Source organism: Dryobates pubescens, chromosome Z (assembly GCF_014839835.1).
Source record: "Dryobates pubescens isolate bDryPub1 chromosome Z, bDryPub1.pri, whole genome shotgun sequence".
In the NCBI taxonomy this organism is placed as follows: Eukaryota; Metazoa; Chordata; class Aves; order Piciformes; family Picidae; genus Dryobates; species Dryobates pubescens.
In genome coordinates, this window is record NC_071657.1 from 55,432,614 (window position 1) to 55,458,192 (window position 25,579).

Below are 25,579 nucleotides of genomic sequence, written 5' to 3' on the forward strand. Positions count from 1 at the left end.
TTTTTTTCCTTTTTAGAATTACCAAATCTTGTTAAACTCCACCCCCCTCCTTGGTTTCCTTTAAAATTAAGGGTTGATTTGGCTTTATTAAGTGTTTCTGAAAGCGGGCTATTTTGCTACTTTGCAAGAGGGTGATTACAAATATTCAAAGGGAGGAAGCTTTATATAAATGTCATTTAAGGAAAAGCTTGAGATGATGATAGGTATCTGGATTTATTGCTTCTAACACTGTACAATTCCCATTTTAAATACAAGCTGTTTCATTGGGTTTCTGTGTTTCCCTCTGAAGTGTGCCAGAACTGTTGCTTGGAGTTTATGGATTTAGCTTTTAAAAAAGGCAAACAAATCACTGTTATGTAGGGAATGAGTTGAATAAAAGTTGGCCTGTTCCTGCAGATGGAATTCTCATCTAAAATTACAGTAGAAATAAGCTTTGGTGTTTGTTTGGAGTTTGAAGTTTGTTGGGGTTGGGTGAGTTTTGTGAGTTGCTTACTGGTAAGTTTGCTCAGCAAACAGGTTGTAGAGCAGTTTTCCTGAAGTTCATTTCCCCTGGTTCAACTGGGGATGTAAAGTCAGCTTAGTTTCTTTTCTGTAGGTCATTAGCATAATGAATCTGCAAGTCAGCATGGGCTTTCAAAACTACTAAGGAAATAAAGCCCTGCAGTATCAGTACAGCTGACAAAAGTTCTATACAGAGAGAGTGATTGCCCATTGGAATGGGCTGCCTGGGGAGGTGGTGGAGTCGCCATCATTGGTGGTGTTCAGGAGGAGACTTGATGGGGTGCTTGGTGCCATGGGTTATTGTTTAGCTGGGTTGGATTGGTTGATGGGTTGGACGCGATCATCTGGAAGGTCTCTTCCAACCTGGTCTATTCTATTCTATTCTATTCTAGAAACGAGGTTCCTAGTGGTTTTTATGCATTAATAAAGGATTAACTTGGAGGTTTTAAGTAACTTCATCTGTATTAGTTGTGTTTCTTCAGTTGTAGAGCTAATTGTAGTTAGGGTTACATAAAAATGTAGTACTTTTCAGCAGAAGTGTGTGTGTGTTAGTATATCACACAGAATTACTTCTTTGTGGTGGTGTCATTCTTACCAAGTTCTTTCTTTGAGGTGGATGCATTCTTGCAGACAGGCACAGTCTTTGGCATATTTTTTTAAAAATAGGTTGCCTGCTTTATACCAGTAAACTGTCACACAGTGATGCTGTTTTCTATATTTTAAGCAATACTTGGAAGTAGTCAAAAACCGATACAGGTATTTATTGCATTAAATAGTCTTCGAGGGAGCAGTACTTTGTGAATATTTGGTGACTAAAAACTATTTGATTAAGTCACAACTGCACAGAAGTTTAACAGGCTTCTCAGTATAAATATTATGTCTCATTTTTTTCTTCTTCCTGTCCCACATTTTACAGTTTGCTTTGGAAGGACACTGGTGGAACGTGTTGGTATCGAGAATATGAAGACCTGGGCAGAAGTAAACCGAGGTGCCATTATTCTTTGTTGGTATGTAAGGCATGTGGCCGTTTCTGATTAGTTTCCAGTGTTAATTTCTCGAGCACCTAAGTGGACATCACTTGATATTTCTACCAGAAAAATAACATTTTTTTGCTCAGTGCATACTGCCTGTCATGCAAGTGTGCAATGAAACAGGGTACTGGAACAGTTCAGACCAGAGTTACCCTAGGCTGGTCCTTGAGCTTAGGCTTTTGCAGTACTAGGAGGGCTCAGTGTTTAAAGTTCTGCAAGTAAAACCCAGGTTTATTTTTAAAATTGTGCCAACCATGTCTTGTTTTACAAGCATAGTCCACAAATGGCTACGTGAAAATAATTGACTCTGAAATACCTGTGACTGAAAGCAGCGCACAAGAATCCTGATGTATTTGTAGGGATTTTGATAACATTCTGCTTTGTGTTGACATCTTAAATATGGAACCTTCGTCTTTTACACTGAAGTAGAAGAGTTTTTGGAATGGGCCATACAGAAGAGAGGCTTTCAATGAGTTAACTGGCTTACAACTTTGAAGCAGTGACCCATGCATCTAGTGAGATCAAAAAGACCCTGCAGAAATTTGAATAACATTAACATTTTGTCTTATGAAATGCAAGCAGCTGTGTTAATCACTGTTTTCACTTTGAAGCTACCTGTCGGTGTCAGGTCATACAAACCCAAGGTTTAGCATTTACCTCAAAGTGTATGCTCTGTGTTCTGGAACTGCTGGGTCAGCATTGCACTGCTGGCTCTTCATAAAGACTTGTGCTGAGACAAGATCAGCACACAATTCAAACAGAAAAAAATTCCATTGGAAAAAAACCAAACCTCTTCTTTCTTTTTCCACTCCACTTCTCTCTCCTAAAATTACTTGAGAGTTCTTGCTGTTTGCTTTTCATCTCTGCTCTTTGTGTCTTTAGAATGAGCCTACTCTGACATCCATACTCTTTCGCATAGTGAATCAAAAGCTGTTTTCACCAGTAGGACTTCTTTTAGTTAATCTGAGTTTAATTCCAACTTTGTTCAGGCATTATCATACAGAGCACTTGTGAGAAGAGTTGATAGAAATGCAAAACCACTTTACACAACATTTTAATAGTTGTATGGATCTGTCTGTGAAGATTTTTCAGCTGCTAAAATGCTAACACTTTTATTTGCCTGTAATAACAAGCCTGCGGAATTTAATGAATGCATCTAGCACCTTTAAGTTACCTGATCCTGCACACAAATAGTCTTTTATTGTGGTGTCGCTGGTTTATGTGCTAAGCTATTCTGATTTTCCAAACAAAAGTTGCAAAGTAAATTTGTGGAATTTTTTTCTATGTAGAACACTTCAATAACTATTTGGCTGTCACTGTGACAACTGTCTCTTAATAGGTTTTGAACAGAGAGAAAAAAAACGAGGAAACTAGTAACGGCTTTCTAGGAAAAAGCAACACAGGAGTGATGTATTTTATGGAAAAGTCTGTGAGAAATGTCAGTCTTACCCTCTATCTGCTATTACCTGTGGCAGTGTAAGGTGGGGCCTTGATGTGTGTGCTTTACCAAGCCAGGGAGGTCATCTCTCAGACTGGCAGTCAAACATTTTTTACCAGTGCTGAAACTTGCCTAACCAGAAAAGGCATGGGGGAGGAACATGTTTGCTGTAATTTTGGGGTTAGGTTTGTTTGGTTTGGTTTTTATTTTAGCTAAAGCTTTTTACTTTAACCTTCTCTTGATGACCTTCTGGGCATGACACCTATTTGCTTAGGTAGCTCAGAGTGCACGAACATAAACAGCTACTTTTTGTTCCATTCCGTGTGCCACCTGCTTAGCTCACCAACACATAGTAATTAATTTCTTTGCTTAATTGCGTACACTTGAGGGTTACCTGAATCTTGCAGCAAGGGTAAGTTTAATTTCATCTGTTACAGATAATAACTGCATTTTTACCTCAAATTACTGTTGAGTTTTCAAGAATCTTCTCATTTAAAAAAAAGTTTAGATAATTCCTTTATCATGAAGGAGCTCTGATCCCTCAAGACTGAGGTAACTTTCAGATGCTGCCAGTTCTCCTTGAAGCTGTGATTAAGTTTCTGTTTCTTGATGGGTTTTGAAACCCACCTATCACTACAGATCTGAAACTCAGAATTGCCCAGTTAGTCACAGAATGACAGGGGTTGGAAGGAGCCTCTGGAGATTATGTAGTCCACCCCCACTGCCAGAGCAGATTCACCTAGAGTAGGTCACACAGGACTGTGTCCAGGCCAGGGTTTGAATGACTTCAGAGATGGAAACTCCTCCACATCTCTGGGCAGCCCATTTCAGTGCTCCACCACCCTCACAGTAAAGAAGTTCTTCCTCATGTTTAGATGGAACTTCATGTATTCCCATTTGTGCCTGTTATCTTTTCCTTGATCTCTGGGCACCACTGAAAAATGACTGGTCCCATCCTCCTGACACACACCATTTAAGTATTCATAAGCATTGACAAGATCCCCCCTCAGTCTTCTCTTTCCTGGGTTAAAAAGCCCCAGGTCCTTCATCTTCATAAGATAAATGTTCTAGTCCTCTGATAATTTTTGTAGCCCTTTACTGTTCCCTCCCAAGCAGTTCCAAGTCCTTGAATTGAGGAACCCAGAACCAGATGTAGTACTCTGGATGAGGCCTCACCAGGGCAAAGTAGAAGGGGAGAAGAGCCTCTCTTGACCTGCTTGCCGCACTCTTCTTGATACAACCCAGGATGCCATTGGTCTTCTTGGCCACAAGGCCACACTGCTGACTCATGATCATCCTGTTGTCCTCCAAGGCTCCCAGGTCTTTTTCCACAGAGCTGCTTCCCAGTCTGTCAGCCCCTAACCTGTATGGATACATATGAAGGTTTTGATGCATGTGAAATGCGTTTAATCTTATTCACCAGTTAGGAGCAGTTCATTATGTGTGCTTCATTGCTTAGCTGCCTGGTATCCTCAGGACCCTCTCCTTTTGTTGCTTTACTTTCTTTTAATTTGGTTTTCATTTAAAAAAAAAGTCTGGGGTGTGGTTTTGACCCAGTACAAGCACAGGACTCTTAGCAGATGTTACAGTTCAGATTAGCGTAGATGAAGTGTTCCAAGTACTTGAATGTCATGGATGTTGGTCTGTTTATGCATCTGACCTTTCCGTGGTATTTCTGCCTTTATCAGTAATGTGTTACATCAGGTTAAAAAACAGATGAAGCCATACTTCTCCAAATGGCTTATTGATTTCTGTGTTTCATTTCTGTAAGGTGAAAGAAATCCACAAAATACATAGGTGCCTGCTTAGCAGATCTTAGAAGAACTGCCAGCATGGTAGTTTTTAAAGCTGTGTTTCGGTTGTACTATCACACATGTAGGAAGTTCTGCATTAAAAATATGATGATGCATGGAACTATCAGTGGGCACCAAGAGTTTGAAAGCAGCTTTGCTTGTGTAGCTGTCACCAGATGGAGCCCTTTTGTAGAAATACATCAGATGCAGTCCAGAGTGGCTTGCTGCTTTATATGATCTTTGTCCCTGATGGTGAACCATATGACTCTCTCTCTGTTAAGCACCAATGTGTGCAGCACAACCTTTGTCAGAACCCTTGACTTTCTTGCTTTTATCTGGGGTCTATAACTCACAGGAAAGCTGCAAAATCATAGCTTCAGTAAGGTTGGAAAAGACCTCAGAGATCATCCAGTCCAACCTATCACCAAACACCTCATGACTAACTAAACCATAGCTTCAAGTGCCACATCCAATCCTCTTTTGAACACCTCCAGGAATGTTGACTCCACCGCCTCCCTGGGCAGCACATTCCAATGGCCAAGAACTCTTTCTGTGAAGAACTTTCTCCTCACCACAAGCCTAAACTTCTGCTGGTGCAGCTTGAGAGTGTGTCCTCTTGTCCTAGTACTGGTTGCCTGGGAGAAGAGACCACCCCCCACTTGGCTACAACCTCCTTTCAGGTAGTTGTGGAGAGCAATAAGATCTCCCCTGAGCCTGCTCTTCTCCAGACTAGGCAACCCCAGCTCCCTCAGCCTCCCCTCACAGGGCTTGTGCTTGAGACCTCTCACCAGGCTCAATGCCTTTCTCTGGACATGTTGAAATGTCTCAATATCCTTCTTAAACTGAGGGGCCCAGAACTGGACACAGGACTCAAGGTGTGGCCTAACCAGTGCTGAGTACAGGGGCACAATGACTTCCCTGCCCCTGCTGGCCACACTATTCCTGATACAGGCCAGGATGCCATTTGCCTTCTTAGCCACCTGGGCACAGTGCTGCCTCATGTTCAGCCAGCTGTTAGTCAGTTCCCCCAGGTCCCTTTCTGCCTGGCCACTCTCCAGCTACTCTGTCCCCAGCCTGTAGCACTGCATGGGGTTGTTGTAGCCAAAGTGCAGCACGCAGCACTTGGCACTTGTTGAATGTTGGACTCTGCCCATCTGTCCAGCCTGTCAAGTTCCCTCTGGGAGAGCCCTTCTACCCTCTAGCAGATCAACACCTGCCCCCAGCTTGGTGTCATCTGCAAATTTACTGATGATGAACTCAATCCCCTCATCCAGATCATCAGTAAAGATACTGAATAGGATTGGGCCCAGCACTGATCCCTGGGGAACACCACTAAGGACTGGCTGCCAGCTGGATGTGGCACCATTCACCACCACTCTCTGGGCTCGGCCCTCCAGCCAGTTCCTAACCCAGCACAGAGTGCTGCTGTCCAAGCCATGGGCTGACAGCTTGGCCAGGAGTTTGCTGTGGGGGATGGTGTCAAAGGCCTTGCTGAAGTCCAGGTAGACTACATCCACAGCCTGCCCCATATCCACCAGGCAGTCACCTGATCATAGAAGGAGGTCAGGTTGGTCAGGCAGGACCTGCCCTTCCTAAATCCATCTTGGCTGGACCTGATCCCTTATCCATCCTGCAGGTGCGCAATGATTGCCCCCTAGATGACCTGTTCCATAATCTTCCCTGGCACTGAGGTCAGGCTGACTGGCCTGCAGTTTCCAGGTTCCTCCATCCGACCCTACTTGTGGATGGGGACCACATTGGCCAGTTTCCAGTCATCTGGGACCTCACCGGTGAGCCAGGACTGGTGGAAAATGATGGAGAGCGGCTTGGCCAGCTCATCTGCCAGCTCTCTCAGCACCCTAGGATGGATCCCATCCAGTCCCATGGACTTGTGAGTATCCAAGTGGCTCAGCAAGTCCCTAACTAGTTCCTCATGGATTTCAGGGGCAATACACTGCTCTCTGACCCCATCTACCAGTTCAGGAGGCCAGTTGTCCTGCAGTCCTCCTGCCTTACTGTTGAAAATGGAGTCAAAGAGGGTATTTAGAACCTCAGCCTTTTCCTCATCTTTAGTTACAATGTTCCCCTCCAGGTCCAATAAGGATTGGAGGTTCTTCCTGCCCCTCTTTTTGGCATTAATATACATATAAAAATGCTTTGTATTGTCCTTCACAGAAGTGGCCACCTTGAGTTCTAACTGGGCTTTTGCCCCTCTTTCTCCTACATGATCTAACAACATCCTTAATACAGCCTCTTTTTTCCCCTTAACTCCTTCAAGAGCTGCTTGCTCCTCCAGGCCAGTGGCCTTCCCTGCCGGTTCATCTTTCGGCACGTGGGCACAGCCTGTTCCTGTGCCTCTAAGAGCTCCTGTTTGAAGTAGGTCCAACCCTCCTGGACCCCTTTGTTCTTAAGGGCTGCTACCCAGGGTACTCCAAATTAGTTGCTTAAATAAGCTGAAGTCTGCCCTCTGGAAGTCCAAAGTAAGGGTTCTGGTATTGCTCCTCCTTACTGCTCTGCATATTGAAAACTCCACTATCTCATGGTTGCTGCACCCTAGACAGCCTCCTACCATCATATCTCCCACCAGCCCTTCTGTATTTGAGAACAGCAGGTCAAGCAGGGCCTGATCCCTGGTAGGGTCACTTAACAGTTGCATCAAGAAGCTGTCCTCCATACTTTCTAAGAACCTTCTGGACTGCCTTCTCTCTGCTGAATTAAGTTCCCAGCAGATGTCTGGCAGGTTAAAGTCACCCACAAGGACAAGGTCTGATGATCTTGAGACAGCCTCCAGTTGCTTACAGAATATTTCATCAACCTCTTCATCCTGGTTGGGTGGTCTAGAACAAACTCCAACCAGCATGTCAGTTTTGTTAGCCCTCCTGATTTTAACCCAAAAGCATCACCCTCACCTGTGTTGAATTCCATTTTAAAGAAGGGCTCTTGATTAAATGGTACTGCCATAGCTAAATGTGTTACAGAAGTTGCTGCTGGAAGTTGTTAGTCATAGAAATCTAGGAATATAGTAGCTGAAAGTTGTCAGTGAAAGTTGTCATAGTGTTGTTGTCAGACTGGGGCTGGTCAGCTTGGAGAAGCGATGGCTCTGGGAGCACTCAACAGCATGCCCAGGACCAATGAAGGGAGATGGAGGAGAACTGGGCTCTTCAGAGCTGTCTGTGGCCAGAAGGCGCAGCAGTGGGCACAAGCTGAAACATGAGAGTCTCAGTCTGGAGACAAGGAGAACCCTTTTCCCCAGTGAGGACAGCCCAGTGGTGGGACTAGGGTCCAGAAAGTTTGAGCTGTCTCCCACATTGCAGGGTTTCAAGCCTGGACTGTGTGAAGCAGAGAGCAGGCTTGACACAATGTTTAAACCTGGTTTGAGAAGGATTCTGCATTTCCTTCCAGTCTCATTCCTCCTGTGTTGGCTGTGTTCTCGGCATGTTTTCTGCTTTCTGGAAAGCTTTACAGCTTTTTATGTTAGGAGGTAATAGAATGTGCACTTATATTATTCCTAAATTCTTGCTTCCTTACATGGACAGCTTTTTCTGTCCTATGGTCTACACTCTGAACTTTGATGTATTTTTTTTTTCTCCTGTTTCTTGTAGCCTTCTCCGGAGCACCGATCAGAAAGTGGCAAACACAGTCAAAAAAGGGCTGAAAAAGCTTGTCCCAAAGTTGAAGCAGAATAAAAATGGAAAAGGAATAGAAGCATTACTGGAGAAATTGTCTTCCTAATGTAAATGAAGCTTAAAACACAGTTTAAATCAATGCAAGCAGCTGAGAGTTGCTAAGATTTTGCACCATGTGTTTTGTAAGAAGCCGTATATGCATTTATAAATTAAAAATTTCTAAACCAGCTCCTTTGTGGTCCTCATTCTGTTGTGTGCAGCTAATGGTCAGTCTCAGAGACTGAAAGCGCAAGATCGAAGAGCTTGTGGAAAGTTATGAACAATGAAACTTTCCTGGTAACTTGCACAAAGATGTTTTGAGTCTTGTTAAAATCTGCATCTATACTGTCATAGCTACCACAGAAACACAGAATAGTGGCTAAGTAAAGTGGCTAGATCTTCCATATTTTGCACACTTCAAATCAGTCTCCTAAGTGACTGAGGTTATAGTCAGAGGTCATGATTATACACAATTACCACTGAAGTCCATCAGGAAGTGCAGTGCTCAGCACCCATGAAAATCAGCTTACCCAGTCTGAGATTCAGAATTGCATGCTTAGCGTGAATTAAAATACTCCTGTTCCCTAGGGAGCAGCTGTATGTATACAGGTACTGGAGTTGTTATGTGCATTTTGTAGATGTGTATGTTGAAACAGATACAGTTTATTCAGAGCAAAGAAACACATTGTTCCATCTTAATGAGTTATCTCTTGCTTCTCACTGCCTGTATCTAGGGCAATATTTTTTTTAGCATTACAAAATTACAAGATACAGGAACAAGTATATTCTTTAAAAATCATAAACCTAGTTGTAATTTATAGTTTACTTGGGTTGATTTAAGCATACATGAGCACTATAGTTAGGAGAAGTTTCTGACATTCATTGTTTCTGTTTGCATCTGCTGATTTACTGATACTTTGCTGACTGTGCTTCCCTTTAATTCCACTTAAGCTTATGAGTAGTAGTAAATACCTAAAGGTTGATCCCAATTAGACCTGATTGGCATTGGCATTAAGTGTACATGCTTGTAAACACATCCTCTCAATTACTGAAGGTGGAGCTCATTAGTTTCTGTAACAGGATTTTCTTTTGTGACAATAAACCAGATCGTTTTAATTAGCAACAGATAATGAATGAGCTGTAGTGAACTATTTCTAAAGAAGTCTTGGTTACTGCCAGAAAAACCCAGCCTGTATGAAACAGGAGACAGACTTGTGACCAAATAATAAGTGGAGAAAAACAGTGGGGAAAAAAATAATCTGATAGGATCCCTCTCAGGTTCAGGTTTTTGAATGGAATAAACAAATGCTTAGAATCTGGCACAGACATACTTCCAATCAAGCGTTAAAGGAAGCAGTGAAAGTAAGTCATATCTAAAGGTAGATGTTAACAAACTGAAGAGCCAAAAGCTGTGTAAGAAGGTCTGCTTACATGAGTCTGATTTGACTCTGATTATGTGCTCTTAATTCCAGTTGCTGTCACTGCACATCTACCAGGCAGTTTGTTTACATTTTTGAGCCTCTGTATATGATTTCTTTTCAATTATATGTGGTATTAAGTTTGAGTATTGCCTCTCTTGGTTAAGAGGCCTCAGTTAAGGTTGTGCTTTTAAAGATACCACTATTTCCCTATGGGGAGCAGAACTTAAATTTTACTGTTAATGTATGTGTCTAATGTCAGTTGAAATCTAATTCTGAAATAGCTTAATGGAAGGAGAAGAAAAGATATTATGGGAGCTCTAATGACTCTTTCAGTGGTTTAAGAAACTTCACCTGGTGGATTCATTTTTCTCACTGAAGAAGCTGCCTGGATGCAGTGCCATTTCCACCCAAATCTGCTAAGGGTCTCTCTGTGATTGTGAAGGCTAAAACATAGAAGTGTTTGAAACATTGATGCAAAAGTGTTGTGTTTTTTTCAGTCTGTCTTTTATCTTTTATTTGGAATGTTTATTTGGAATGTACCATCCGGAGGGACCTCGACAGGGTGGAGAGGTGGGCCCATAACAACTTCAAGATGTTCAACAAGGCAAAGTGCAAGGACTGCAGCTAGGTCAGGGCAATCCCAAGCACAAATACAGGCTGTGTGAGAAGTGGATTGAGAGCAGCCCTGCAGAGAAGGGCTGGAGGGTGCTGGTTGATGAGGTTGATGAACTGGCAATGTGCACTGGCAGCCCAAAAGGCCATCTGTATCCTGGACTGCATCAAAATATTTGTGATCAGCAGGTCAAGGGAGGTGATTCTGTCCCTTGGCTTTTGTGACACCCCACCTGGAGTAATATGGTTTTGGTGTTCACTCACCCTAGAGTCACTACAAGCACAGCTTCCAGGCCAAGATGTTACCAGAAGAAGACATTTATTATGTTACACATCAAAGTTACATACTCTTTCAGAAAGCATAGGTGTCACATCTTAATTGGTTATTTTCTACTGGCATGTGTGCAATTAAGACACACAATAGGCTAAAAGAACAAAACAACTTTTCAACAGATCCAGCCAAATTCTGCCTTTCTCCTCAGTTACAAGATGCTTACGTTCTTTTCTAAATCAAAGATAAAACATAACCTTCTCTAACTCCAGCAAGGGCAAATCTTTCCCTACATTTCCCCTTTTCTTTCTCTCTGTTGCTGATAAGGTGTGCATTCCTAACTGAAGGGCGAAACATAGCTGTTCCAAATCTATCCAAAACCAACCCTTCTCCTGCGACACCCCACCAGTACGACAAGGACATGGATCTGTTGGGGTGGATCCAGAGGAGGCCCCAGACATGATCAAAGCGCTGGAGCACCTCTCCTATGAGGACAGGCTGGGGCTGTTTGGTCTGTTCAGACTGGAGAAGAGAAGGCTCTCAGAAGACCTTATAGAAGTCTTCCAGCACATAAAGGGGGCCTACAGGAAAGCTGGAGAGGGAGTATTTATAAAGGCATGTGGTGACAGGACAAGGGACAGTGGTTTTAAACTAGAGCAGGTTAATTTAGATTAAAGAAGTTCTTTACTATGAGGGTGGTGAGACACAAGTTGTCCTGAGCAGTCATGGGAGCCTCATTCTTGGAAGTGTATAAGACCAGCCTGAAGCAGGCTTTGAGCAACCTGGTATAATTTGAGGTGTCCCTGTCTATGGCAGGGGGTTTGGAACGAGGTGATCTTTACAGCCCCTTTCAAATCATGCCATTCTATGATTCCACTTTAGACTATTGACACTGTGCAAATCATTGCTATAATCTTAATATAGCTAGCAAATTTGGGTGGGTTGGTTGGTTGGTTTTGGTGGTTTTTGTTTGTATGTTTGTTGTGGTGGTGGTAGTATTTGTTTTGTGGTTTGCTTGGGGTTTTTATTGCCACAAAAGGCCATGGAAATGCATGTGCAGCAAATCTAGTGTCTGTGGCTGTGCCACAGCCTCAGAAGAGAGGCTATTCCAGGATTTATGGGCTTCTTGTTAATAAAATCATCCAGAGATAAGACAACTGTCCCCTTGGTCATCCAGAGCCAAAACCTCCCTCTTTCATTTTAGGTAGCAGAAGCTGTGGATTGAACTGCCAATGTTTAACCATTTTGAGTGCTAGGACAATCTAGGTGATGATTATTTTAATTTTGGTTCTTAGAAGACAGAGGACCATTTCCTGGGGAATAGCATATGTTAGTGTGTAATAGTGTATTTTCCATTACCTTGGAAATGGTTATACAAGGAGGTATTATTGCGACTTTAGAATAGAATAGAATAGAATAGAATAGAATAGAATAGAATAGAATAGAATAGAATAGAATAGAATAGACCAGGTTGGAAGAGACCTTCAAGATCATCATGTCCAACCTATCAACTAATCAAATCCACCTAAACAACGAAACCATGGCACCAAGCACCCCATCAAGCCTCCTCCTGAACACCTCCAGTGATGGTGACTCTACCACCTCCCTGGGCAGCCCATTCCAATGGCCAATCACTCTCTCTGTATAGAACTTCTTCCTAACCTCCAGCCTAAACCTCGCCTGGCGCAGCCTGAGACTGTGTCCTCTTGTTCTGGTGCTGGCTGCCTGGGAGAAGAGACCAACATCTGCCTGTCTACAACCTCCCTTCAGGTAGTTGTAGAGAGCAATAAGGTCACCCCTGAGTCTCCTCCTCTCCAGGCTAAGCAACCCCAGCTCCCTCAGCCTCTCCTCATAGGGCTTGTGTTCCAAACCCCTCACCAACTTTGTTGCCCTTCTCTGGACACATTCCAGCAAGTCAACATCCTGCCTCTTGGTTTAAGATGTACAAGGACCAGCTTTCACCTTTGCTGCTGACAGCATGATCTACCAAGAACAAGCAGTGTTTTGCTTTTTCACTGACTCTCCACCATCTTACCTTTCCTTCAAAAGCAGCAAATGCACGTAGTGACTGGGTGTGTTTCTGAATGCAGAACCAACGCTGAAGCAAGGTCAGCAGAAAACGCAGAATGTTTGACATAGTTGTGAAAAAGTGGGAAATATTTTGGGACAATATGTACTTTGCAGACAGGCTATGACCCATAACCTCTGAGATTTTCTTTCTTAGTCCTGTCTATCTCTTGCCTAGTTATGTTGTAGACTTGGAGGAATGGACTCAAGGTTATATCCACATGTGCACACCTCTTGGTAACTGCGTGTTTCTACCTAAGTGTACTCACTGTTTCTGTGACATGTCCAAAAAGCCCTAAAGATGGTACTAATCAAATATTATAAGTAGGTTAGATTTATCTTGTTTTCATTTCATGCATCTTTAAAACAGATTTATGTGAAGCGTTCATGGCATTAATCAAGACACATTGCCTTCAGACTTGTTGGAAGATATCTGTAGTGTCCATTAGGCAGTTTACATTATCAAGTGCAATATCATTGTCAAAATGCATCTCCTTTGCCTCACTAGTGTGCACAGCATTCCTCAGCTGCTTTGTGAAAGCACAGCAGTTTATTTTCTCTAAACTTGATTCTTGCAACACTTTTCCTCTGTTTTATGCTTGGCGTCTAAAGCCCTTGTCTCGAATTTCTCCCTTACCTACTCCTCAGAGGCTGATCCCACCAACAGAAGTTTGGGTTTTCCAATCTTGGGGAACTTTCTATGACACCAGGTCCTCTAGCAAGAGATGGAGTACATCTGTCCTAGAGGGGGAGAAAAATCCTAGCAGATGAGAACAGCCTATCCCACAGAGGGAAAAGGGTTCTATGAAGGGAGTTGGCAGGACTCATTGACAGGGCTTTAAACTAGATTTGAAGGGGGAAGGGACTGAAACCAGTCCCCCCAGACAGGAGTCTGAGGGTGGTAAGCTGGAGTCAGGGCTGAAACCAGCAGCCCAGCTGCAGTGCATGTACACTAATGCACACAGTATGGGTAACAAACAAGAGGAGTTGGAAGCCTTGTTCCAGCAGGAAAGTTATGATGTAGTTGCCATCACAGAAACGTGGTAGGATGACTCACATGAATGGAGCACCGTAATTGATGGCTACAGGCTCTTCAGGAGAGACAGGCAAGGGAGAAGGGGTGGAGAGGTGGCCCTGTACATCAGGGAGGCTCTAGATGCCATGGTACTAGAGATTAAGGATGATCAGGTTGAGTGTCTGTGGATGAAAATTAGAGGGAAGACCAACAAGGCTGACATCCTGGTTGGAGTCTGTTATAGACCACCCAACCAGGATGAAAAGGTTGATGAATTATTCTATAAGCAGCTAGAGGCTGTCTCAAGATCACCAGACCTTGTTCTTAACCTGCCAGGTATCTGCTGGGAACTTAACACAGCAGAGAGGAGGCAGTCTAGAAGGTTCTTAGAGTGTATGGAGGATAGTTTCTTATCTCAGCTGCTGCGTGAGCCTACCAGGGTCAAGGCTTTGCTTGACCTTCTTTATACAAGCAGAGAAGGGCTGTTGGGAGATGTGGTGGTTGGAGGCTGTCTGAGGGTCCAGTGACCATGAAATGATTGAGTTTTCAATTTGCAGTCAAGCTAAGAGGGGCAGCAACAAAACCTCCACTCTGGAATTCCAAAGAGCAGACTTCAGGTTCCTTAAGGAACTAACTCAGAAGGTACCTTGGGAAACAGCCCTTAAAAACAAAGGGGTCCAGAAGGGCTGCACCTACTTCAAGAAAGAACTCCTGAAGGCGCAGGAACAGGCTGTGCCAATGTGCCGGAAGATGAGCCGCCGGGGCAGACGGCCAGCCTGGATGGGCAATGAACTTCTGAGTGAATGAAGGGAAAAAAAGAGGGTGTATCTGTTATAGTTTATGAATTTATTGGCCAGAAATATGATAAAATATGATTATTATTTTATCAAATTAAAAAAAAGTATTTTCCTGCGCCAGTTTACTCAGGTTCGTTTGCCTGGTCGATAACAAGATAATTACAGACGGTAGAAGGCTAATAAACAGTGGATTAACAGTCTAGGACAATCTGAGCTTGGAATACAGAGGAACAAACTAGAATCTCCCTGCGCATGCGAAACTAAGCAACACTGCCGCCTTGGGTGGCATAGGCGAACCACCGTCGAGTTGACAGTGCAGCTGCCTAAGAGGTAACAAGCTATAAGCCTCAAAACAGCCAGGTCAAATAGCGTATTTTACTCGCGAACCGCCGGGCAGTATCCACGGATTTAGAGGAAATGACAGGGAGCACGCTGCTGCGGTGAAGGCCCAACTCTAGCACTACACCGCTAAGCAAAGAGCAAGTAGGGCGCTTGCTGCTGCCTTGAGTCCCAGTAACGAAGCGGGGGGAGAGAGGTGAGAGAGTTACAGGCTTCAAGTGCAATGAGCGAGCTAGGTATGAGCAAGCACAGGAAGTCTTCCTCTATAAATTCCCGTTTGAAAACTGAAGGGCCCAGTGGCACATCAGCCATTCAAATCCCACCAATCAATTCAAAATGTTTATGTGGCGAGTAAACTGCACACACCTTCTCTCATGGCATCTGACACGTGCAGTCGCCTCACTAAAACCTGAGGCTCAGGGCTCAGCTTCCACTCCCCTCCAGGCAGCCTTAAAGGCGCCTGCCTATTAGGCTCCTCGACCTCAATAAGGCCCTGTAACAGAGAGGGAGGAGAAAAGAGCAGTGGCTCAAAACAGATTTAGCTGTCTTGGTAATGCCTCATCCAGGACAGTATCATCTTTGGAAGGAGGGAGAGGTAACCCACGAAATGTTTAAGGATGCTGCTAGGTCATGTAGGAAAAAAAATAGAGAGGCAAAAGCCCATTTAGAGCTTAGCCTGGCCACTGCTGTGAAGGACAACAAAAAATGCTTCCATGAATATATTAATGGCAAGAGGAGGGGCAAGGACAGCCTCCAATCCTTAGTGGACATGGAGGGGAACATAGTAACAAAAGATGAGGAAAAGGCAGAGGTACTTAACATCTTCTTTGCCTCAAATTTTAATAGCAGGACAGGTTGTCTTCCAGACAACTGGCCTCCTGAGCTGGCAGATGGAGTCAGGGAGCTGTATAGTTCCCCTGTGATCCAGGGGGAAGTAGATAGAGACCTGCTCAGCCACTGGGATCCCCAGAAGTCCATGGGACTGGATGGGATCCATCCTAGGGTGCTGAGAGAGCTGGCAGGTGAGCTGGCCAAGATGCTCTCCATCATTATTCAACAGTCCTGGCTCACTGGAGAGGTCCCAGAAGACTGGAAGCTGGCCAGTGTGGTGCCCATCCACAAGAAGGGCCGGAAAGAGGAGCCAGGGAATTCCAGCCCTGTCAGCCTGACCTCAGTGCCAGGCAAGATTATGGAACAGGTCATCTTGAGTGCAGTCACTCAGCACTTGCAGGATGGCCAAGGGATCAGGCCCAGCCAGCATGGATTCAGGAAGGGCAGGTCCTGCCTGACCAACCTGACCTCCTTCTATGATCAGGTGACTGCCTGGTGGATGTGGGGCAGGCTGGGGATGTAGTCTACCTGGACTTCAGCAAGGCCTTTGACACCATCCCCCACAGCAAACTCCTGGCCAAGCTGTCAGCTCGTGGCTTGGACAGCAGCACTCTGTGCTGGGCTAGGAACTGGCTGGAGGGCTGAGCCCAGAGAGTGGTGGTGAATGGTGCCACATCCAGCTGGCGGCCGGTCCCTAGCGGTGTCCCCCAGGGATCAGTGCTAGGCCCAATCCTATTCAGTATCTTTACTGATGATCTGGACGAGGGGATTGAGTCCACCGTTAGTAAGCTTGCAGGTGACACCAAGCTGGGGGCAGGTTTTGATCTGTTAGAGGGCAGGAGAGCTCTGCAGAGGGACCTTGACAGGCTGGACAGATCAGCAGAGTCCAAGGGCATGAGATTTAACACATCTAAGTGCTGGGTTCTACACATTGGTCACAACAACCCCATGCAGTGCTACAGGCTGGGGTCAGAGTGGCTGGAGGGCAGCCAGGCAGAAAGGGACCTGGAGGTACTGGTTGATATTTGGCTGAACATGAGCCAGCAGTGTGCCCAGGTGGCCAAGGAGGCCAATGGCATCCTGGCCTGGATCAGGAATAGTGTGGCCAGCAGGAGCAGGGAGGTCATTGTGCCCCTGTACACTGCACTGGTTAGGCCACACCTTGAGTACTGTGTCCAGTTCTGGGCCCCTCAGTTTAGGAAAGATGTTGGGTTGCTGGAATGTGTCCAGAGAAGGGCAACAAAGCTGAGGAAGGGTCTGGAGCACAGGCCCTATGAGGAGAGGCTGAGGGTGCTGGGGTTGCTTAGCCTGAAGAAGAGGGGGCTCAGGGGAGACCTTATTGCTGTCTACAGCTACCTGAAGAGAGGCTGTAGCCAGGAGGGGGTTGGTCTCTTCAACCAGGCAAGCAGCACCAGAACAAGAGGACACAGCCTCAAACTGCACCAGAGGAGGTTTTGGGTGGATATTAGGAAGAAGTTCTTCACAGAAAGAATGATTGGCCATTGGAATGGGCTGCCCAGGGAGGTGGTGGAGTCACCATCACTGGAAATGTTTAAAAGAGACTGGATGGGGCACTTGGTGTCATGTTTTAGTAGATAAGATGGTGTTAGGTGATAGGTTGGACTTGATGATCTTGAAGGTCTTTTCCAACCTGGTTAATTCCATTCTAGTCTAGTCTAGTCTTTTCTAGTCTAGTCTAGTCTGTTCTACTCAAGTGATATACCCTTGCACTAACCATCTAATATGCTGTTAACCATCTGAACTGCTGTTTAAGAAATATGAATCTATTGTGCTGTGTTTGCCACCTTTTCTTCTGTCCCTGCAACTGCAAATTTAGGCGATGCAAGATTTCCTTGACATAGCTTTTTTCCTTTAAGTGTATACAAAGGCCCTAACCCATTTTGCTGCATCATGCAAAGTAGTGAGTATCACTTACAAGTTGTTCTAAGGGGAGGGACTGAGGAAAGAGAAAGCGTCTAAGAGGTGGAATATTGGAACCTGTGCCAGGTAGTCTCAGTCTTAGTTTTCAGCAGTAGTTCTTTACATATGCCTCATTTATATATCTTTGTGATATTCCCTTGCAGGAGTTGTATATTGAGAGATTTGTCGAGTGTCATACTGCTTGAAGTGGTTTTTTTTTCCTCTTGTCATCTGCTGTCATGGAAGATGGTTTTAATTGTTGGAGTTTTATGCTCTTTCAATCAGAATGTCTTACTAGTACACTTCACTTTACAAAGTGGAGAACTGTTTCAGATTCTCTAATTTGCCCTGCTTCTGCCTGTCATTGCTGTAGCTGCCAGTCTGTGCTAACTAGAGTGTATATACTGATCTATATGCATTCCTCATGAAACAGTCTTTGTGGAAAAAGCTAATAAGGGACTATGAGAATTGATTCAATATGTTGCATTGGCTAAAGTTTCTGCTCTCAGTGAGCAGTTAGATGAAGAAGATCAAGTGTCACAACACCTGGTATTAACTCATCTTCATGGCTTGATAATGCCTCCAGTTTTCATGGCAGTCAAAATCATTCTTAGGGTTGCAGTACTTTCAGATGACATCTTACAGATTGAGGCCATCAGTTTCTCCACTTAAGCACTTTTTTTCCTGTTGTTTTTCATTTGTTCATTTGTTTGGTTTTTCCCTTTCCCTCTTTTTATCTGAAGTCTGTTTCAAATTTCAAGTCTTGATAGTGGGCAGTGAAAGGAGCAGGCACTACCAATTTAAAGACATGTTTGAGAAATAGATATAAGTTAGGCTCTTCTTGGTGATGCCGAATGACAGGACAAGGGGCAATGGGTGGAAATTGAGGCATAGGAATCTCCATGTAAACATGTGAAAAACTTTTTTCACTATGAGGGTGCTGAAGCACTGGAACAGGCTGCCCAGAAGGGTTGTGGAGTCTCTCTGGAGATATTAAAACCCCTGTGTGATCTGCTCTGGAAGGGGAATTGGACTAGATGATCTTTTGAGGTCTCTTCCAAGCCCTAACATTCTACGATTCTGTACCATTCTGTGATTTGTCTTCAGAGTAATTTAAAATGGTTGAATTTGCAATTTTACATGTCAGTTGTAATGGGATTTTATTAGCCAAAGCCCAGGCATGAGTGACCTAGTGTGGTCTGCCTTCCAGCCCCTTGTGAAGCTGCAGTGATGTCCTCTTAAGATGTCCTCATCAGCGACAGATGCCAAACATTATGTTGTATTTCCTCTTTTGCACAGCGTCATGCCCAAGTTGGAGGACTTCTGCTTTCACATATGTTGATTCAGCTTTGCACCGTCTGAGCATTTGCCACTAAGTTTTCCTCTTGCGTGTAACAAAGTGCACATTGAGACCAGCCCTTTAGATGAAGACAGCTACTGACAGAGCATATGGAGTTAATATATCATCAGTGCATCTCCAACAGCCTGTTTTCTCCTCCTTCAGGTGCTCTTAAAGTGTCTGTCATTGATTGTGCTTTGTCCTTTTGGCTTGGTATAGTGCACTAAGGTGGAAAATTTGTGCATGCATTGCCTGCTCTCAGGCAGTGTTGTGCTGCACGGACTGCAGTTGCTGCAATATGTAGGCCTTTGCTTTCTAACAAATACCCTGCACAATACCTAGGAAGCTTCCTTTATTTTTTGTTTGTTTGATGGTTGTTTTTTGTTGGTGGTGGTTTTGGTTGTGTTTTTGTTCATGCATTTGGTTTTTGTGGGGTTTTTTGAGTGAAAATGAAATTAGATGAGATAAGCAATGTAACAGTTTCTTTAAAACAAGCTTACTTCTAGATTATTTCCTTAATAATAAAGTATAATAATAGAGATTACAGGGTGTGAATGAATGCCAAAGGATTTTATCCTTGCTGAAGAAGTGTTGGCACTGAACTAACCAGTCAGTATTCTGTATGACTGACAATGAAGAGAAATCATATTTATAAGTGGAACTCTGCTTTCAGGCATGTAAGCTAAGTGCCTAAGGATAAGGCACCAACATAGTGACTCTGCATCTGTAATGGTGAGCTTTACCACAGAGAGTGGATCTGACCTGTTCAGAAGGTTAACTTCGTGGTAGTCTGTGCAGGGAGAAGCACAGGGAGAAGGCAGACACATAAGGAAGTGTTCTGCTGTATCATGCCAATAAACTAATGCTGTAAGCAAGCAGTCTGCAGGTTTCTGAAGAGGGAGAGACTGAGGGAAAAGATCTTGCTGCAACTGCTTTGAAAAGCAATGCCACAGCAAATCGCAGTGGGATGTTGCAAATTAACAGCAGTATTACAACTGTGTAAGAGTAGCGGAGGGCTGTAGGAAGTGATAAAATAGGAACAATGGTCTTAAAACCTTGTGTGTTTTTCTCTCCTTCAGTCCCTCAGCTTATCTGTTAAATGTGATTTTTTAATCTAGCATTTTTCCTGCTGCAACATGAATCTCTACTGTTTCTGCTTCTGCCTTTGAGCAGGAGGCACCTCTCATTAGAACAGGTTGCTGAAAGTCTCATCCAGGCTGGACTTAAACACTTCCAGGGATAAGACATCCACAGTTCATCCGAGTAGCCTGTTCCAGTGTCTCACCACCCTCAGAGAAAACAACTTTGTAATGTTCAATCTAAACTTATCCTGTTCTAGTTAAAACCACTGCTCCTATCACTGCATGCCTCTCCAGTTTTTCTTGTTGGCCCCTTTTCAGGTACTGGAAGACTGCTAGAAGGTCTCCCTGAAGCCTTTTCTTCTCCAGGTTGAATAGATTGAACTCTCTCAGCCTATCCTGGTTCTTCAGCCCTCTGATTATTTTGATGGCCCAATATGCAGTCCAAGTATTTAAACATGTCTTGACGTCACCCAGATCTGCCTAGAATCACTTTATTTTTTGTTTGGTTGTGACTTTGAGGGAACATTTTAGGCATTGGATTAATCTCCAGTGTAATTAATACAGCATTAGAACGGAGATTTGTTTCATCCCTAGTTATGATAATGCAGATTTTACAGTACAGATTAGATTTTACATTAGATTTGACAAGACTGTAAACAGTCTTGCTGACAGTCCCAAGACTTTGGTGCACTTTGTATCTGAAGAAGACGCAGCAGAGCCAGATAGCATAGCAGGTAGCGGGTACGAAATGTTTTTAGAAATGTTTTTAGCTGCCAAACAGAGAGGGACCTGGGGGTGCTTATTGACACCCGCCTAAACATGAGCCAGCAGTGTGCCCAGGTGGCCAAGAGGGCCAATGGCATCCTGGCCTGTATTAGGAATAGTGTGGCCAGCAGGAGCAGGGAGGTCATTGTGCCCCTGTACTCTGCATTGGTTAGGCCACACCTTGAGTCCTGTGTCCAGTTCTGGGCCCCTCAGTTTAGGAAGGACATCGAGACACTTGAACGTGTCCAGAGAAGGGCAACAAGGCTGGTGAGAGGCCTTGAGCACAAGCCCTATGAGGAGAGGCTGAGGGAGCTGGGATTGTTTAGCCTGGAGAAGAGAAGGATCAGAGGTGACCTCATTGCCCTCTACAACTACCTGAAAGGTGGTTGTAGACAGAAGGGGGTTGGTCTCTTCTCCCAGGCAACCAGCACCAGAACAAGGGGACACAGTCTCAAGCTGTGCCAGGGGAGGTTTAGACTCGAGGTGAGGAAAAAGTTCTTCACTGAGCGAGTCATTCGTCATTGGAATGGGCTGCCCAGGGAGGTGGTGGAGTTGCCGTCCCTGAAGGTGTTCAAGGGGAGATTGGACGTGGCGCTTGGTGCCATGGTCTAGTTGTGAGGTCTGTTGGAAGAGGTTGGATTTGATGATCCTTGGCGTCTCTTCCAACCTTAGTTACCGTGATACTGTGAGATACTGTGATAGAAAAAGGGGACTTTTCATCCTGTAGCCTCTGGGTGGCAGCAACGAACAATAGGCCACGCAAGGGACTGTACTTGCCACGAGGAGCCACAGCCCTTTCTTGCAAGACTCCTCTAGACTTTAAGAGCAACAAAGGCCTTTTGATGTCAGTGTGAATCCATCTGATGCCAGAGCATGATCACAAAGACTTCACCTCGGAGCCCAGCCTTTCAGTTGCGGGTGGGCTATTATATTTATCTGTGGTCCATGCCTTCACCTCCACATGCAATTTTTGGTAAGAAAATGAAAGAATTCTAAGTGTCCTACCAAGCAAGACTTTTCTTATGTAGGTATTGAGAAGTTTCTCTGCAGACCGACATTTTCAGTGCCAGTGCCAGGCTTTTTTAGCCATGTAACACTACATTAGGTTTGCAGTCGGAGCAGATCCTGCCTTCTCTGTTCCAGCTGATAGTCGAAGTGCTTTTCAGGTAGTTTCCTCTGCCAGAACGAGCAAAGGAAATACTGTTGCATGGGTACATGGTGGCTGGCTTTTAAGTATGCTACTTTTTTATCTGACTATTAATAAGAGGAGAAATGTGTTTACTTATAAATGAAGCAAATCAACTTCAAAAAGTAGAATACAACACAAAGTAATTTTACAGAGTAGAATTAGACTGCGACAAGTTTTATTTAAAATCCCTGACAATCTCTATTTTAGGAGCTACCCATAGAATGCTCTAGTTTTTCTCAGCATATTTCCATTAAGTTACCTAAATACATAAAAAACCAAGTACCTCTGACCTTTTCCTTTACCAGTCCAAGACAGAGAGCTGAATTACAGTCAAATGCCATGCAATTTCTTTACTACTGAATAAAGTCATTAGTAAAAATTTAGTAAATACCTGCTTTTACAGAACATAAAATCAGAATGTTCTAAACAGTTGAAACTATTTTTTAAGCAACAAAATAATTTTTCCTCCCTAGGCTTATTGTTAATAATTATTTTTCTGAAAAAAAAAAAAAAAGAAAAAGTGAATTATATCTAGTTTGTAATGCTTAAAATTATACATATTTAAGAACTGAATATTACTATTTGCCTTAGAAGCCTGGGAATAGCACCAGATGCCTATTAATCTGTGGCTTACTGTAGCTACCCCTGTAAGTGCTGTCTCTTAATGAGAAAAGCAGACAGCTGCTGTATTGCATTGAAAAAGTGATGTTCTTTCAGGATAAGGATTTGTGCAAAAGCATATTCTAATTTGAATTCTTTCCACTGTCTTATGTAAGGACAGACTCTTTTGATTTCTACCACCCCCTCCTCTATTTTGTTTATGGTTTTGGTTTTGTTTGGTTTGTGGGGTTTTTTGTCTGGTCTGTTGTTGTTGTTTGTTCATTTGTTTGTTTTTCTCTGAAATAATTCCTAGACCTAAGGTGAGTAAAAGAAACAAAATTTTGTTTCCTAAAATGAAACCAGGCCGTCCAGATAAACTGACTGTTTCTTTGTCTAGCAGAGACAACATTTGCTAAGTCTGCAGTGAGACATATGATAGAACATATTTTCCTGCTCCCTCTGGGGCTCATTAATATACGCAATTAGTTAAAATAGAGTCAAAATTCAGAGACGTTTCTAATTTCTCAGTGGTTTGAGAATCCTTCACCCTGCTTCTCCAAACCCTTAGCTATGCCAAACTTCTATCTTCCAAAACAAAACCTATCTTAGATTTAACAGCACTGCCTACCTTTCTTTTTTTTTTTTTTTTTTTTCCTTTTTAAGCATATTTTCTCTTGATGTGGCTATTTTGAAACCTTTTGGTTGTCAAAGCCCTGTGGCATTCAGGTAACCAAAACGATCATAGATGTCCTGCATTATTTTTGGATGTCGTCATGTGTGCTGTTTGTCTGTTTCATTTGAGTTTTCTAGGAACAAAGATGATGACACTGAAATTCTAAATAGATGTGGCAGAATAAACTGAGAGTAATTCTCAAAAGAGACCATTGTGTCAACAAAAGAGTGACAAAAAAGCTGTTTCAAAATCAGCTGACATTGGTTTTCACAGCCTTCTGCAGGTTCTCAGAAGTTTGTTCTATGGGAATATGAGCTCCTTCCTTCCTCTGAGCAGGTTGGAGGTCGCATTTGTATGATACGAGCCTCAGACAGGTTCTCACAAGGGAAGAGGATCTTATGGGGAGGACCTTGCTAGTAGCCACCTGCAGGAAATGTTAGGATAGAATATGAGGCTGGTGATTTGTTTCTGTTCTGCCCCAGTGATGAAGTCCAGCCTCAGCAGAGCACATGCTCAGGCTCTGGATTTCTCAAGGTTCCAAGAAGCTGCTAGGTTTGCCGTGCAAGGCTGGACATCTCTGGACATCCGCATGGCACATGCTAGTACTGGTTCCTTCAGACAAGGAAATTAATCTGGAGTGTCCTGTATTTATGGAAGTTGACTAATCTCCAACATTCAAATCCTTTAAATGCATCTAATCCAAGATGCATATTGCAAAGAAAGCAGTTACGTTTTCACATGTTTGTAACCTGCCACCCCACTTAACGGTAGTGGTCATCTAAGAGAGGGGCTTCCTGTGATTTCTTGTCCTGTTGTTGCTGTGCAGAAGGGGCATGCAAATTCTTAAGATCCCTAGAGCCAAAGTGAAGCAGCTATTCTTCCTAGTGAGTGCCAGGATTGTGCCTGCTACATTGTGTGTAGTCCAGAACAGCAAACATCTATCACATTCAACTCCCAGGGCTCAGCTGTGCCTTAAAGACATGGTTTAGCTTTCAACAGAGCTGATCAGCACACAATGTGCTGACTGTCATTCCTAAAGAACAAAATGACAGATGGGCTTATGATACGTTTGTCTGTAGGTAGAGAATGACAAGAGCAACTTGGTTACTAATTACCTTTTCACCACTGAAAGGCGAAATGTCCCTATGCTTGACACGATTTGCATGGACATAGCAAAATTAATGAACTTTTTAACCCTCAACCTTCCCAAGAGTAAGCTTCACACCATTGTCTCCAGGACTTCAGTCTCTGAGATTTGAATGCAGTCATTTGCATTGAGCAGACTGGCAGAGACAGCAAGTTCAAGCATTTTAAAATGCATCTCTGCCACTATGGTTTTTGCAGGCTGTTTTGCAGTGAGAGTGCTGCTGAGTAGCAGCCATGTGTCACATCAGTGACTGTTACCATTCTGGTTTTGTTTTTAATTTATTTTTTTTTAATGCTATCTGACTATCAATAAAGTAACTATTCTTTTAGACCTGCGATTCAGGTTATTATTTCTAAACTGGTATGACTGCTATTGTGTAAAAAGAATACTCCTGATAGGCTGTGAAGTAACAACAAGAAATGGATTCCTTTTAACTGTTGCTGTTATTGGCTGCATAGATTTTGGGGTGAGTGGAAATTGAACCCAGCTGTGCAAGAAGGCTCTGTAATCTTAGGAAGTAAGGGATTGAGCTAAAGTGTCAGAATTGTGTCCTCAGTAGCTGTATGTACCAGACAACATATCTTGACTTGAAATCATATTTAAAGTTGGTTACAGATAAGCGCTGATAAAATCCTTTGTATGAAAATATCTTTATGAGATATTATCCGTTACGTATTTAATTTGATTTATTTTTTTTTTAAATGCAGCCTTAAGACTTGTGTTCCATGACAGGCCTAGTATTATTCTAACAGCTCAGTAAGTAGATACATCAAATGCTGTAAAATGAATAGAGTTTATCACTTAATCCTATACCTAGAGAAGGTTTTGGGTTGGAAGTGCTTTCAAAATCGATCAAAACATGCATCAACTTGGACTCCAGATTTCTTCATTAATTCTTGGCATGATGAAAGATGAGTATGAAAGGGGGAGGGAAGGGGTGTTGTGTGGAAATACTGAAAGCAATCTGTTGCTTGCCTAGATAGGAAAACAGGAATAATTTTCATGGCTGAATTTGAAAAATGAATTTGGAAGAACAAAGCATAGCTATCTGACAGTGGAAAGAGAAACTGCTAATGCTCAGGT

At 43.4% G+C, this 25,579-nt stretch overlaps 1 protein-coding gene across 1 annotated transcript in view; it reads left to right on the forward strand.

Annotated features, from left to right (window-relative positions):
• Positions 1 to 8,574, forward strand: part of PUM3 (pumilio RNA binding family member 3) — a 29,975-nt gene extending 21,401 nt beyond the window's left edge. Inside the window, exons 17-18 of the mRNA XM_054179030.1 lie at positions 1,418 to 1,508; positions 8,366 to 8,574. Of these exons, the coding sequence (XP_054035005.1) occupies positions 1,418 to 1,508; positions 8,366 to 8,495 (221 nt within the window). The 3' untranslated portion in view covers positions 8,496 to 8,574. The remainder of the gene's footprint in view (positions 1 to 1,417; positions 1,509 to 8,365) is intronic.
• The last annotated feature ends 17,005 nt before the right edge of the window (positions 8,575 to 25,579 follow it).